Genomic DNA, 14,827 nt, shown 5'->3' on the forward strand with positions numbered 1-14,827 from the left:
CGACACAAATCTATGTTGATTTCCGCTTCCGCTTGTGTTCCCAAACCAAAGCGGCAGAATGAATCTCGAACTTTTAGGTATGTCTCTGGTTTTGGTGACTAAAAATTAAATTAACGGCTTTTGCTAGTGTGTTCCCGAAGTCACACTTACAACGCGCACTTATTCTTTTCCTGTTGTTGTGATAAATGAGCATGCATTTGGAGATCTGCGTCTTCTGCTTTCGCTTTTTGACAAAATAGACAGCCTTGTTTTCTTTTGTCTTGAACAAGTTAGTTGATCATAGTATCATTCATAGCTTCTGTGTTTTTTTCTTGTGTAAGTTTCATTACTGCTGGTTTGAAAAAAAGAGCATCAAGGAGCGATGTTCAGCGCCTTACCAGCAGCTTTTCTTCGTCTCCACACTTTGTTCAATTAACTAGTATTTTAATCATTCTTAACCATCCAAGGATCTATGTGTTGAGACCCGTGTCTGCGTCTTCTTCTCCTTTTCAATCGGATATAAGTTTTAAGTGTTTTTGCTATGCTGATCGCCGTCTACAGGTGTCTGTTTGCCGCGGCCTCTCTGTCGGCCTTTGTGTTGACGCGGTGTGACAGCGACAGTAGGCCTGTCCACTCGACAGCCATGCTTGTGAACGTTGCTGAGTGTTGTGCAGTGGCACTGACCACCGGGACCCGACCCTGTGCGTCGCTACGGTTGTCTCCGGTTGTGCTTCAGCGGTGCCGACAGCTTGGAATAGTTCCTGGAAAAACGGTGAGAGGGGTACGGGCCGGAAGCAGACGACAGCAACACATTCCAGTCATTACGAGTGTTACACAGGCGCCTGACAGTACCATGTGTTTTAACGATGGTATACACTTGTATCAAAGACAATCTAAGCGTAACCTATCCAACATGATTAAGATAAACCAACCTGACATCACACATGTTCCAAAGACAATGAAAATAGAAACTATCGCATCCACAGGCACACGAGCCGTGGCACACAGCCAAAAATGTATTAACAGATCAAATCTAGTCAGTATCAAACGCACACTCCCCACAAAGCAGGGGGATGATTCCAAACATTTCAAGGTGTGCTACCTGAACGCCCAGTCGTGCCGCAACAAAACGACCGAGCTAGCGGACCTGATACACGATAGCCAAGCGGACTTAGTCTTCATAACAGAGACTTGGTTTAGAGAGGTCGGCGACGAGCCCCTGATGCAAGCGATGACCCCCCCGGGCTTCACCCTCCACTCCTGCCCACGTCTGACTGGCGCGGGTGGTGGTCTCGCCGTGCTCTATCGCACTTCATTGCGCGACTACGTAGACATTTCGCTTGAACGGTTTGACTTTCTTTCGTTCGAACTGTGCAAGACTAAAATCCGTCATTGCAATCAAGACCTCACATTTCTTTGTGTATACCGCCCTCCCCCCAATAAAAAGAACAAACTATCTACTCCGCAGTTTTTGGCTGAGTTCACAGAGCTTTTAGACGAATACGCCAATTTGCACTGTAATCTTGTAGTTGTCGGAGACATCAACCTTCATTATGACTCACAGTCGGACTTGAACGTTAACACGCTGAAAACACTGCTCCCCACTCTCAACTTATCCCAGCTGGTAGACAGGCCGACGCATCGTCGTGGACACACCCTTGACTGGGTGGTGGTCGGTGGGGACGTCGGCGTCTTAGACCTGATTGTGCAGGACATGTTGATCTCCGACCACTTCGTCATTTCTTTCAGCTTTGACCTTCAGAAGCCAGGCCCTGCCAGACGAGTCGTCACCTCGCGCAACATGAAGCGGATCGACATGGCAGCACTGAAGGATGACGTCAGAGCACTCCAGTTAGACAGACATGACCTCGTGTCCAGCTACAACAGCGACCTGCGCCGGATTCTGGACAAGCACGCCCCTCTCACCACACGCACAGTCACCGACAGACCCTCGGCACCTTGGCTTACGCCGGAGGTCTCAACAGCCAAGCAAGATCGGCGTCGCGCTGAGAGAGAGTGGAGGAAATCGGCTCTCACGGTCCACAGGCAAATCTTTGCTTTTCATCGAGAGGCCGTCAAAGAGATGGTGGATAAGAACAGACACCAGTTTATTTCTCAGAAAATCGAGAACAGCACCTCCAGCAAAGAACTCTTCCTGATCACAGGGCAGCTCCTCGGTAAAACTCAAAATAAAAAGCTCCCAAACTCCGTCCCTCTTGATGACCTTCCAGATAAGTTTGGGGACTTTTTTGCCGAAAAAATCGAGAAGATCCGAGTCGAGCTTGATGCTGCTCCTGGGCATCCAGAGCATGCGCCATTTCACGGCGCCCACCTCACCGATTTTTCCCCTGTCACTAAAGAACAAGTGAAGAAGATCATTGAAAAAGCTCCACCCAAATCCTGTATTCTCGACCCAATTCCTTCAGAGCTATTAAGCGAGTGTCTAGAGGAATTACTCCCTGTCATTACTGATATCATAAATCAATCCCTCACATCCGGTCAAGTACCCCCTTCTTTTAAGCATGCAGTAGTCACTCCCCTCCTGAAAAAAGCTAACCTTGACATCAACACTTTTAAGAACTACCGCCCTGTCTCTAATTTGCCTTTTGTTTCGAAAGTCCTTGAAAAGGTTGTTTTGGCCCAATTGTCAGAGCATCTTGCTAAGACAGGTATGGTTGAACCATTACAGTCCGCCTACCGCGCAGATCACAGCACTGAAACAGCCCTACTTAAGGTAGCGAATGATCTTCTCACTGCCTGTGACAGCGGCTCTGTTTCGCTTCTGGCCCTGTTGGACCTATCCGCAGCGTTCGACACCATCGACCACGATATACTGCTGGCAAGGTTGAACACCACATTCGGCATAACAGGCACGGCTCTGGGGTGGTTCTGCTCCTACCTGACTGGACGCACTCAGGCTGTTGTGATCCAAAATAGGCACTCCGAGGACACCATACTAAAGTATGGAGTCCCACAAGGATCTGTGTTAGGCCCAGTGTTATTCACTATGTACATACAGCCGTTAGGCAAAGTCATAAAGCACCACAATGTCCTGTACCACATGTTCGCAGACGACACTCAACTACAAAAATCCGCACACACCAAACAGTTTACAGAGTTAGTGCAGTCAATAGAATCATGCAGCGATCACATCAAACAGTGGATGACAGTCAACAAGCTCAAGATGAACGATGATAAGACAGAGATCATGCCAGTTGGCAAACAATCAAACTTAAAGCTTCTTTCAGAAACATCCAGTCTTACGCTTTCTGATACCACAGTCACATTCAGCAGCAAAGTGAAAAACCTGGGTGTCCACCTTGACAGTAGCCTGTCAATGGACGCCCACATCAACTCACTCTGCAGAACCGCCTTTCTTGAAATGCGGAGGATTAGCCAAATCAGACACCTTCTTTCCCTCGACGCAACCAAGACACTGGTTTCGGCTTTTATTTTGTCGAGACTGGATTACTGCAACTCGCTCCTAGCCGGCCTCCCAGACGCCAAGCTAGACCGCCTACAGCGCATCATGAACAATGCAGCACGTCTTGTGCTGCGCAAGCGCAAGCGCGACCATGTCACCCCTCTCCTCATGACCCTTCACTGGCTACCAATCAAAGCACGCATAACATATAAAATAGCTACCCTGTGTTACCGTAGCCTTCACGACGACTCTGCCCCTTCTTACCTGTCTTCGCTCTTAAAGCCACACGTCCCCACACGCAACCTCAGATCCGCTGACGCAGGGCACCTTGTTGTCCCACGCATCAAACTGAACGCTTTCGGCAAGCGCGCCTTTATCTACACAGCTCCCTCTATTTGGAACTCTCTGCCCATGTCTGTCCGCCTTTCTACCTCTCTCCTCTCCTTCAAGTCCTCTCTAAAAACACACCTCTTCCGGCAATACTTCGACGCCTAGCCTGTTCAGTATCTGCCACATTGAGGAGAGGGGTCACTTGCCATCGTAGCGCGCTGTGGGCCGGCTGGGGACGGGTTGCTATTTCATGTGCCTGTTTCCTTGTTTATTTCCGTGTTTTTGTTCCTTGTACGTGCGCGCGATAGCTGTCGCGGTGTATGAGTGCGACTACACGTGGCTTGGCGTGTGTGTGCGAGTGTGCGAGGGCTGTATTTTGTATATTTTTATTTGATACATGTATAAATGTGTCTCCAGGAATATGTTTTGTTTTAATCTTGTGTCGATACTATTTAGTTCTGCCTCGTTATTAGCCATTGAGTATAACTGTTTTATCATCATTGCTTTGTTGTTGTTCTTTAGCCATTTACGTTGAATGACTTGTTATACATTGACATTGATAGTTTTATTCTTCTTCTTCTTCGTCGTTCGCTAGTTAGTTTTTATCATAAGAACCTTTTCAAATTCCTATTTATACATAAATGCATATTTTATATTGTAAAGCAGTATGCATTGTTAGAGGATTTTTTTTTAGTAGCAGTGTTTAAATGTCGAAGCTGCTTTTCCCATTTTTACCCAAGAGACCGACTGTATATTGTGTTATTGTATTTGTCAGACTTGATTGTACCAAGTCCCTACACATGTTGTAATGCGCTTAGAGCCAAATATTTTTGTTTTTTGTAAGGGATAGGCGCAATATAAATACACTTTATTATTATTATTATTATTAAGGCAGTGAAATTGTCTCGGTATGAGTCAAGGCAACTTGGCTAGTGATCGTTGATTTGTACAAGAGAATGCAACTGCAAGTTCAAGTTGGAATGGAAGATATAATCTGACACTGACAGTGTTTGTAGATAATAGTATGTCAAGGTTTCCGAGTAGTGGGTACTGTTGAGACTAAGAGGAAGTGATTTTGGTGAGGGGGTCTGATTGCGGCATGAGGGACAAGTTGAAGATTATAATAATCATGATGAACAAATTGTGAATAATTGTGACCTTCCGAGAAGTGAGATAATGTACGTACCTACCTACCTACCTACCTACCCACACATAACCTTTTCTTTTTTGCAGAATCATTTGGACAAAACTATCCTGAGGTAAGCACTGCTGTAAACTTCAGGCATAAAGTTTAACATGATCAAGAGCAACACTTCTACAAATTATAAAACATCTGCTGAAGTTATACTTATAGTCTCGGTGAAGATAATATAATTTATGAAAATTGAAATACACATTTTTTATTGTGTAAATAGAGCCTGGTTCACATTAGTGGTAATATTTTTTGTACCAAGACATGCAAAGATATTTTTATCTTTGTAAATCAGTAAACGATGTGCACATTATCATTTAAGTGTTGTTGTTTTATGACTGGTAGACTCCTTGGTTCACAGACAGAAATTAACTTATCATTCGTAATGTGAAAACAGTGTGTGTGAGTGTACTGTGAGTATGCAAACATACACATGTCCGCATGTTTGTGCAGCTAATGCACAAGCCAAAGAGAAAAATAAGTTTTTAAGTATTGAGCAAAACAATGCAATCTTTCACACTCACAGGACTTTGATGGGACGTTGGACTGTGTGAGCATTGCCGTCACCTGTGCCTTCAACCGTCAGGGGACGCTGTTCGCTGTCGGCTGCAATGATGGCAGGATTGTCATGTGGGATTTCCTGACCCGCGGCATTGCCAAGGTCATCAATGCTCACGTACATCCTGTGTGCTCTCTCAGGTGGGTTACATTGAACTGATGGCCAAATTTGAGAACTTCATGAACATGATGGAGCGGCATTCATTTAATTTAATGCTTATTGTCACTAAAAATGGAAATAGAGTTGAATCCCCATTTAAAAGCCCCGCAGTTTCAGATTCAGTTGAAGATTTCTCTGACTTGTACATTTACGACCATTTCAAGAATAATGATGCCCCAAAACATCTGTTCCACACCATGCAAGTTGCTTCACTTTTGCTTTTAAATTACCAACAATGCATTATGATGCATATCTGTTTATATTTTTAATTTCTTCATGCGTCCTGCAAGGGTTTCGCGTTTACAGTTTTAGAAAACTCGCTGTCGTTACTTTACTACGATTTATTAAAGTTTGAAATTGTTGGAGTTACTTCCCATGCCATTCGAGTTTTCTAGGACATGACATATATCTGTGCAGGAGGCAAACGGTTAAGAAAAGAAAATCAATAACGTATGATGGCTGGAAGCTGATCCTAACAGTAACAGTGCGCTCTGTTTTTCAGCTGGAATCGCAATGGTCGCAAGCTGCTGAGTGCGGCGACAGATAACACAGTGTCAGTGTGGGACGTGCTGTCCGGAGACAATGAAAAGATCTTCCGCTTCCCGTCCCCCGTGATGAAAGTACAGTTCCATCCCAGAGACAGGTTGGAAAGAATTTTTAATTTTTTTGTTGATATGGTTTTCCTAATTCTTTTCACTTTGTTTGACATAAACTGAGGGTCATTTATTGGAAGACTAAAGACAGACAATAGTCTTTTCTTTACAGTGCATAACCTGTTGTCAAATCAGTCAAGTTACAATCAAATGATGTTACATTTGTCGTTTTGAATGCTAAGTGGAAAAGAAAATGATTATGTCCCAACAGAGTATGGAAGTAAAGATTTAGAAGACTCAAATTATCTCCCTTTTTCACTGATGTTCATGCTCACACACGCGCGGTCTCATAATCTGACATTCATAAAGACAGACAGACGCAGCTAGATTCAGAGAGACAGATCTATCAGCAGACAGACACACACACGCACGCACGCACGCAAACACATTCACATTCACACTCACACTGGCGCTCACACACACATACACACATACACACACACATTCACCAATATTGACTCTAAGTTTAAGTCTAAGTTTAACACTAGACACTAGAAATGAAGATCTATAATAATAATATCATTCTATATTGCTATTTCATATGTTACGTGGATTTCCATTGGTCAATTGGGCAAAACTGAGCTCAGTGCAAAAGTGATATCGACGACATTTCCGTCGATATCAGTTTTGATATCGACGACCTCTTTATTGCTTCCCCACTTCAAAAACAAAAACACCTACATATTGAGTACTATCGTGACGTTGTGACTGTATTGTGTTGCAGTAACCTGTTCCTGGTGTGTCCGCTGAAGCACGCTGCAGTGTTGATGCATGTGCAGGGCTCCCACAGAGTTATTCCCCTTGACGATGTGAGTACACAGTTCATTCAATAATTCCACAACATTTCACTTGGCTTGTGAAGCATTTGTGATTGAATAATGTTGCCACTGGGTTTGGTAAGTCTAAAATACATCACATAATCAATTCAAGGCACACGCTCGCTGTTTTCTTGAGAAAAAGGTGGGGGGTGGGGGAGGGTTCACTGTGTCTGGATTGCTGCCCATGGCTCTCTTGAAATTCAAATGCCAGGGGTGCGAATACAACTGTAATGGAATAGTCCAATACTTATGACGTAAATCAGAGCTTGAACTAGAGACAGTAATTTTATTTGTAAGGGAAGTCAAAACTTTTTACTTCATACGTTACTTTCACTTTCAGGCTATTTCATGTATCTTAGTGTCTAAGAACAATCACCTGTTAATAGAATGATATGTATGAGTATATTAACTAATGCATGCTATAGGTACACCAAAGGAAAACCAGCTTTCCGCTGATTCGTCCAAAATTGAGTTCTAGGCTTGTTTTCCTTCAACATGTTACTCATTTCCGTGATGTGTGAAAATGGTCTTTCTGTGTGAGTCATATATTAAGTGGTGGTTTAAAACAAGTCTCGATTGCAGAACGACCTTAACATCATCGCTGCCTTTGACAGACGAGGAAAATATGTCTACACAGGCAACGCCAAAGGCAGGGTAAGAAACGCAGAGTCGATCACTGGTCATTTCTAAAACTTTCTGGTTTTTCTTCTCTTTCCTTAGAATTTGCAGAAGTAGAAGTTAAACTAGGTACGGTCGAACCCCCCTTTTAAGATTTAAGGGGGTTTAACTGTACACATTTGAAATACCAAAAGCCTTTGATACCAAAAATGCATTGTTGGTATTGCTTCTACAGTTGTAGGTGCCCCCAACAGAAAAATCACTTTTCCTTTCAGTCAGAACAGATGTTTCAGAAGCCCACATCTGACTTTTTTGTTGCTCTCCGTGTATGCATGTGTGTTTTACACTAAGCAGTGGCAGTGCGTCATAATGTGAACGTAGTGTTTCTGTCACGCAGATCCTTGCTTTCAAGACAGACGACCTTGAGCTGGCAGCGTCATTTCGTGTGACGACCGGTACACTCAACACTACAGCAATCAAATCTATAGAATTCGCACGTCGTGGCGAGTAAGTCATCATTGTGTGGTTTTCTTTATCTTCCTTTTCTATATCTTTTTCTCTTTGTGCGTGTGTGTGTGTGTATGTTTGTCTATTTTTGCTATGTCTGAGTTATTCTTTTATTTAGCTAAATGATGTACTTGCCCCGTATGTCTATTTTCTCTTCTTAAGCCCACTCCGCCCTTTGAAAACTGTTTGCCTCACTGTTTCAGTTCCTCGCGCCCCCTAATTGGCGTAGAGGCGCGTCCCCCGGGTGGTGGATGGGGGAGCCTTCTCTACTAACTTCTGAGAGAAGGTCGCATCACTCTCGATGCCGTGAACCTAATTAGGATCTTTTTCTTGTTTCTTCTCTATTTCTGCCTCCCCAAAGTCCTTTTACTTTCCTTTTCTCACCCATAAAATTCTTCACTTTTTACCCTTGTTAAGTGGTTCTTGTATAGAATATAGTCAATGTTTGTAAAGATTTTAGTCAAGCAGTATGTAAGAAATGTTTAGTCCTTTGTACTGGAAACTTGCATTCTCCCAGTAAGGTCATATATTGTACTACGTTGCAAGCCCCTGGAGCAATTTTTTGATTAGTGCTTTTGTGAACAAGAAACACTTAACAAGTGGCTCTATCCCATCTCCCCCCTTTCCCCTATCCCATCTCCCCCCTTTCCCTCGTCGCGATATAACCTTCGTGGTTGAAAACAACGTTAAACACCAAATAAAGAAAGAAACTGTTTCAGTTCTGGCCAGATAGAAAATCTCCACCCTTAACCCACCGGGCACACCTGGGATTGAACACCCGACCTTCAGCTTAGGAGGCCAGCGTCTTGTTCACTAGGTCATCACACCCGTCCTTTACTTGATTCAAACTGCATCTTTAATTTTTTTTATCAACAGATGTTTCCTGGTGAACTCAGCCGACAGAATTATCCGTGTGTACGAGAGTCGAGAAGTTTTGACCTGTGGCAAAGACGGAGAACCAGAACCTATCCAAAAACTGCAGGATCTAGTCAACAAGTGAGTTTGCATGTGTAATATTTTCTGAAGAAGCCTCCATCGGTAAAAATGTTGACATTGTACTTGTGCTGTTCCTGTCTTGGTGAGTAGAGAAATCTTATTTTTTTTAACATTTTGTTTCTCACCAATAGTCATTTTGATTTTTTAGATAGTAATATGTGCGATATGACTGTATTTCTGGTGCGGGGATGTAGCTCAGTCGGTAGCGCGCTGGATTTGTATCCAGTTGGCCGCTGTCAGCGTGAGTTCGTCCCCACGTTCGGCGAGAGATTTATTTCTCAGAGTCAACTTTGTGTGCAGATTCTCCTCGGTGTCCGAACACCCCCGTGTGTACACGCAAGCACAAGACCAAGTGCGCACGAAAAAGATCCTGTAATCCATGTCAGAGTTCGGTGGGTTATAGAAACACGAAAATACCCAGCATGCTTCCTCCGAAAACGGCTGCCTAAATGGCGGGGTAAAAAACAGTCATACACGTAAAATTCCACTCGTGCAAAAAACACGAGTGTACGTGGGAGTTTCAGCCCCCGAACGCAGAAGAAGAAGAAGAAGTGTCTATTTATTGTTTTTGAATATATTTTATTCTATTTGTTTCAGAAGAGTTTCAGGCAGAGTTTTCAAACCTTACATGCAAAAAAAATGTTACGATAAAAAGAACTGGTTCAATGTGTGTTGCTCACTGTGTGTGTTTCAGAACACTGTGGAAGAAGTGCTGTTTCTCGGGGGACGGAGAGTTCATAGTGGCGGGGTCAGCACGACAACACTCGCTCTACATCTGGGAAAAGTCGGTTGGCAACCTGGTCAAGATTCTCCATGGAACCAAGGGAGAGCTTCTCCTGGATGTGGTGGTCAGTCTGGGTGTTGTGTGGGTTCGGTGGTGGTCAGTCAACTCTTTAGTTGGGGAAAAAATTCATTGGGGCGGAGAGATAGCTCAGTCGGTTGTGTGCTGGCTTGAAACCTGTTTGTTGCTATTGGGGTGAGTTAAACCACAACATTTGGCCAGGGATTTATTTCCCAAAGTCAAGTTTATGCAGACTCTCCTCTGTGTCCAAGCACCCCTTTATAAAGATCTCAAGCTCACATCGAAAGTCTCAGGTCTTGGAAAACAGGAATAAACACATGCACAAAAACAAAATTGGATAACGCGATTCTGTCCCTGCAAGCTATCCCCAGGGATTGCTTCACGAATTTCCATGAGGGAATTCCCCAAGAATAGTAAGATATACTGAATACCGAAAATTCAATGGTTGTGTGAATGTGACTGATTCTACTCTGCTGTTTTTAAAGACCTATTTTCATGAGGGAATGTTCTGGAGAAGTATACTCAGTTGTCTGTGACAATCTTGTCTTCACCGTTTGCAGTGGCACCCTGTCAGACCCATCATAGCATCAATATCCAGTGGCCTGGTGTCTATATGGGCACAGAACCAAGTGGTGAGTGTGTGTGTGTGTGTGTGTGTGTGTGTGTGTGTGTGTGTGTGTGTGTGTGTGTGTGTGTGTGTGTGTGTGTGTGTGTGTGTGTGTGAGAGAGAGTGTTTGTGTGTTAGTATGTTGGTATGTATGTGTGTGTGTGTGTGTGTGTGTGTGTGTGTGTGTGTGTGTGTGTCTGTGAGTGTGTGTGTGTGTGTGTGTGTGTGTGTGTGTGTGTGTGTGTGTGTGTGTGTGTGTGTGTGTGTGTGTGTGTGCTGTGTAAGAATTATATGTTTGAGTTTGCAAGTGTGTTGTTGTGTGTGTATCCTCATGTGTGTATGTTGCATGCATGACTTTTGGAAGTACGCACCCGTGCTTTACATTTCACCATCTTTCTGCATCTGTTTCCATTGTTCATCCTGGCACACAACATGTTGGCACCAACTGAAAAAAGTAGCACAAACCAAAACAAAAAATAACACCAACGGAATAAAATTAAGTAACTCTGACAACAACAAAAAACACACCAACTGACCAAACAAAAAAAATCAGTCATTCACCACATCACTATCCCTCTCACACAAAACAATCAGTCATTCACCACATCACTATCCCTCTCACACAAAACAATCAGTCATTCACCACATCACTATCCCTCTCACACAAAACAATCAGTCATTCACCACATCACTATCCCTCTCACACAAAACCTGACGCTCTGTGTTGCAGGAGAACTGGAGCGCCTTCGCCCCCGACTTCAAGGAGCTGGAGGAGAATGTGGAGTACGACGAGCGAGAGTCGGAGTTTGACCTTGACGACGAGGACAAGGAGAAGGTGGACGTCAAGGGGCCGGATGAAGAGGACCTGGAGGTGGACGTCGTCACGGAGGAACCCATCCAGGCCTTCATGAGCAGGTACGTCGCCTCCACACCTGTTCATCCTACAACAATTATACATTGATAGGCTTCCATTTGGAACTGCGAGGTTTTCATCGTGGATGGATGCACGAACAAATTATCATTGAAGTCTGACGGAGCGAAGCACTGTTATTTTTATATGTACCCGAAGAGGGAGGGGGAGGGGGAGAGGGAGGGGGAGGGACTGCACAATACTGAAAAACTACAACCAATAGCAAATTTCAAACTTCTTCTTTTTGGGGGCATTATTTCACTAAATAGAAACAATCGAAAATGTAACTCCGTCGTCTCCATTTACACGTGAGTACAGTATTTTTTGGTCTTGATATTTGATCTATTTCTTCTGTTTCGTTTGTATCAGTGACGAGGAGGGAGAGGACAAGGAGGCGCTGATGTTCCTGCCCGTGTCGCCCGACATTGAGGAACCCGAGGAGGCCTGGCAAGGGGAGGGCCCTGTGAGTTCATTGGTTCATTGGTGACATGACCTCTGCTTGACCTTGGTCACCTTGTGACCTTGAGAGCCTGAGTCACCTTGTTAATTAACTGAGTTATCTTGGTTACTTTTGTTACGTGATTTTCTGGGTGACCTAGTGACTCTGTTACACTGCAAAACATACATAGCCTGTTTGAAAGTTTATCTTTTGTAGATTGGTAGGTTTTATTTAGTTTTTAAAAACTTTTTATTTTACATTTCAGCACACATTTTTAGTTGGAAAATAAGATGTTTCTTTACGTTTACTTTTCACAGCACATTTGATGTTGATGTTGAAGCAATCAAACTGAGTGAATAATTGATCACTAAGTGTTTGACTGACTGACTAACTGACTGAATAATTGATCACTAAGTGTTTGACTGACTGACTAACTGACTGAATAATTGATCACTAAGTGTTTGACTGACTGACTAACTGACTGATTTATGCAAGAAAATGGTTTCAGTTGATATTTCTTTGTAGAATGAGAGGGTAGTGGATTATGAATTTTTTGTTTTCAAACTGTAGACTTTTTCTTTTACATTGTGATAGTGGCTTTTTCAAAAGAGTTATAGAATATCATTTTTTTAATTTCTATTCTAACTGTTCAGTTATTTATTACCTTTACTGTAGATATGAATCAGACAAAGAGAGTGTTATCAGTTGTTTGTCAGATAGAGTGTTAGTCCTGTGCCTCAAGCTAGATTTGCATGAGTACAACACAACTTCGAGACAATCAAATCTGCACTGAGCAACCATAATATTTTGTATCCATTTTCTTGTGGAGAAAAAAAATTCAAAGTAAAAAGGGACATGACTTGCTTTTCTTGTATTAGCGTTATTTATTTGTTAAAGTGAGCACAGGAGCTTTGGACGTTCAAAAGCATCTAAAAATAAAATCAAAAAGAAAGAAAGAAAGAAGGATAAAGAGACGAAAATAAACAGAAATAGAAAATATAAACACAGAGCATTGAAATTGAAATGGCTGTGCCGGTTGTGCAATCATTGATCAAAAGTAAAGGCATCAAGGCCAGCGAGGTAGTAGTGACCAGTTATATTATCTCATGGCTATGGAAGAGTTTTTGTTTATTTTGTGCTCATTGCAGATTTAACTGTACTCGTTCTTCTCTGTCTGTCTCTCTCTGTCTCTGTCTCTCTCTCTGTCTCTCTCTCTCTCTCTCTCTCTCTCTCTCTCTCTCTCTCTCTCTCTCTCTCTCTCTCTCTCTCTCTCTCTCTCTCTCTCTCTCTCTCTCTCTATTACATGTAGTAGTTAACCGTTATAATTCTCCGACTTCTGTCTAGACAATATAGCATATTGTATTGAATTTTCTATAGATATCTTTGTGTAATTTTGCATGACTGTTTCTGAGTGTGTTCACACTTGAGGCACAGTCCTTCCCATGCAAACAATTTCACCCACCATCTCAGATTCGCCTTGTACACTGGATAACTGCATACTTCTGCTTGGACACTGACCAGAAATGAGCAGCCTTGGCGCTCTCTCTGCAGAGTGAGAAGCCTGTCAAATTAATTTAGACCTTAACAAAAAAATGTTGGTTTAGGGTAACATGGCCCCCCCAAGATAGGGTTGGTAGGTAGGCTTTTTTTTTTTTATTTAAAATTTAGTTGACCTTATGATAATATGAAAACATCACATTGACCATTTTGTCTCAAGCTCTTGAATTGTATTGAACGTCACGTTTATATTAGTTGTTACAAAGTTACTTCCCTTAGTCTCGGCATGGTTCGCAAAATGTGCCAAAAGTTGTTTTGTTTTGACATTTTTTTAAAATTATTTGTTTGTTTGTTGAGAAATGGAACAAAAATTTTAGGGTCAGCGGGAAAACTAGGGTCGGTCAGGTTACCCTAAACCAACATTTTTTGTTTCTTTGGCCTTTTCAAACAATTGGAAATCTCTCTGTAGAATGTTTTGATGAATTCCTTCTTTCTTTATTTGGTGTTTAACGTCGTTTTCAACCACGAAGGTTATATCGCGACGGGTTTGATGAATTAATTTCATAAAGACTAGTATCATTGCTAGCGGCTATCTGTGGAAGAAATTCATCCAACTGTTCTCAGTGTGCACACAGAGAGCACCCAGGCTGTTTGCATGTATCTGCGTGGAGGGGTGTTCAGGGCTAACACCTTTCCCGTCCTCGTCGGTCTGGGTGGCCGAGTGGCAAGGTCTGGGTGGCCGACTGGTAACGCACTTGCGCTCGGAATCGAGAGGTTGCGTGTTCGACCCTGGGTCAGGCCGCTATTTTCTCCCCCCTTTCCTAACCTAGGTGGTGGGTTCGAGTGCTAGTCTTTCGGATGAGACGAAAAACCGAGGTCCTGTGTACACTACATTGGGGTGTGCATGTTAAAGATCCCACGATTGACTAGAGGGTCTTTCCTGGCAAAATTGTATAGACATATATAAAAATGTCCACCAAATACCCGTGTGACTTGGAATAATAGGCCGTGAAAGTATATACTCGCCTAACACGCTTGAGATTTACTGGTCGATGTGAATGCGTGATATATTGTGTAAAAAATTCCATCTCACACGGCTTATTGTAAACGCCATGAGCCTCCCTCTGGGAGGGTATGTGCGTAGAAATACTCACTAATAAATAAAATTAAAAAATCCGGTTTTTGAAAACGTTCAAAACTGGAAAATCCGGTTTCTTAGTTTGGACAAAGAAACTACAATGGGAAGAAGGATAACTTCCTCATTGGGCATGCTTAGAAATGAGAATGGCTAAATATGAGTTATTCCCCTTTGCTGCATGCTGACCAGACTGTCTCCT

The 14,827-nt window shown here is 42.9% G+C and overlaps 1 protein-coding gene across 2 annotated transcripts in view; it reads left to right on the forward strand.

Moving 5' to 3' along the window:
- The first annotated feature begins 3 nt into the window (after positions 1-3).
- LOC138973808 (retinoblastoma-binding protein 5 homolog) overlaps positions 4-14,827 on the forward strand; it is a 33,357-nt gene continuing 18,533 nt past the window's right edge. Inside the window, exons 1-12 of one of the 2 annotated variants that reach the window (XM_070346522.1) lie at positions 4-77; positions 4,967-4,992; positions 5,452-5,624; positions 6,146-6,286; positions 7,021-7,105; positions 7,697-7,768; positions 8,130-8,239; positions 9,116-9,235; positions 9,930-10,083; positions 10,598-10,669; positions 11,375-11,559; positions 11,924-12,017. In XM_070346522.1, coding sequence (XP_070202623.1) covers positions 59-77; positions 4,967-4,992; positions 5,452-5,624; positions 6,146-6,286; positions 7,021-7,105; positions 7,697-7,768; positions 8,130-8,239; positions 9,116-9,235; positions 9,930-10,083; positions 10,598-10,669; positions 11,375-11,559; positions 11,924-12,017 — 1,251 coding nt within the window. In that variant the 5' untranslated portion in view covers positions 4-58. The remainder of the gene's footprint in view (positions 78-4,966; positions 4,993-5,451; positions 5,625-6,145; positions 6,287-7,020; positions 7,106-7,696; positions 7,769-8,129; positions 8,240-9,115; positions 9,236-9,929; positions 10,084-10,597; positions 10,670-11,374; positions 11,560-11,923; positions 12,018-14,827) is intronic. The other variant, XM_070346521.1, reaches the window with a different exon arrangement.

The sequence above is a fragment of the Littorina saxatilis genome, linkage group LG8, assembly GCF_037325665.1.
Source record: "Littorina saxatilis isolate snail1 linkage group LG8, US_GU_Lsax_2.0, whole genome shotgun sequence".
NCBI classification, from domain to species: Eukaryota; Metazoa; Mollusca; class Gastropoda; order Littorinimorpha; family Littorinidae; genus Littorina; species Littorina saxatilis.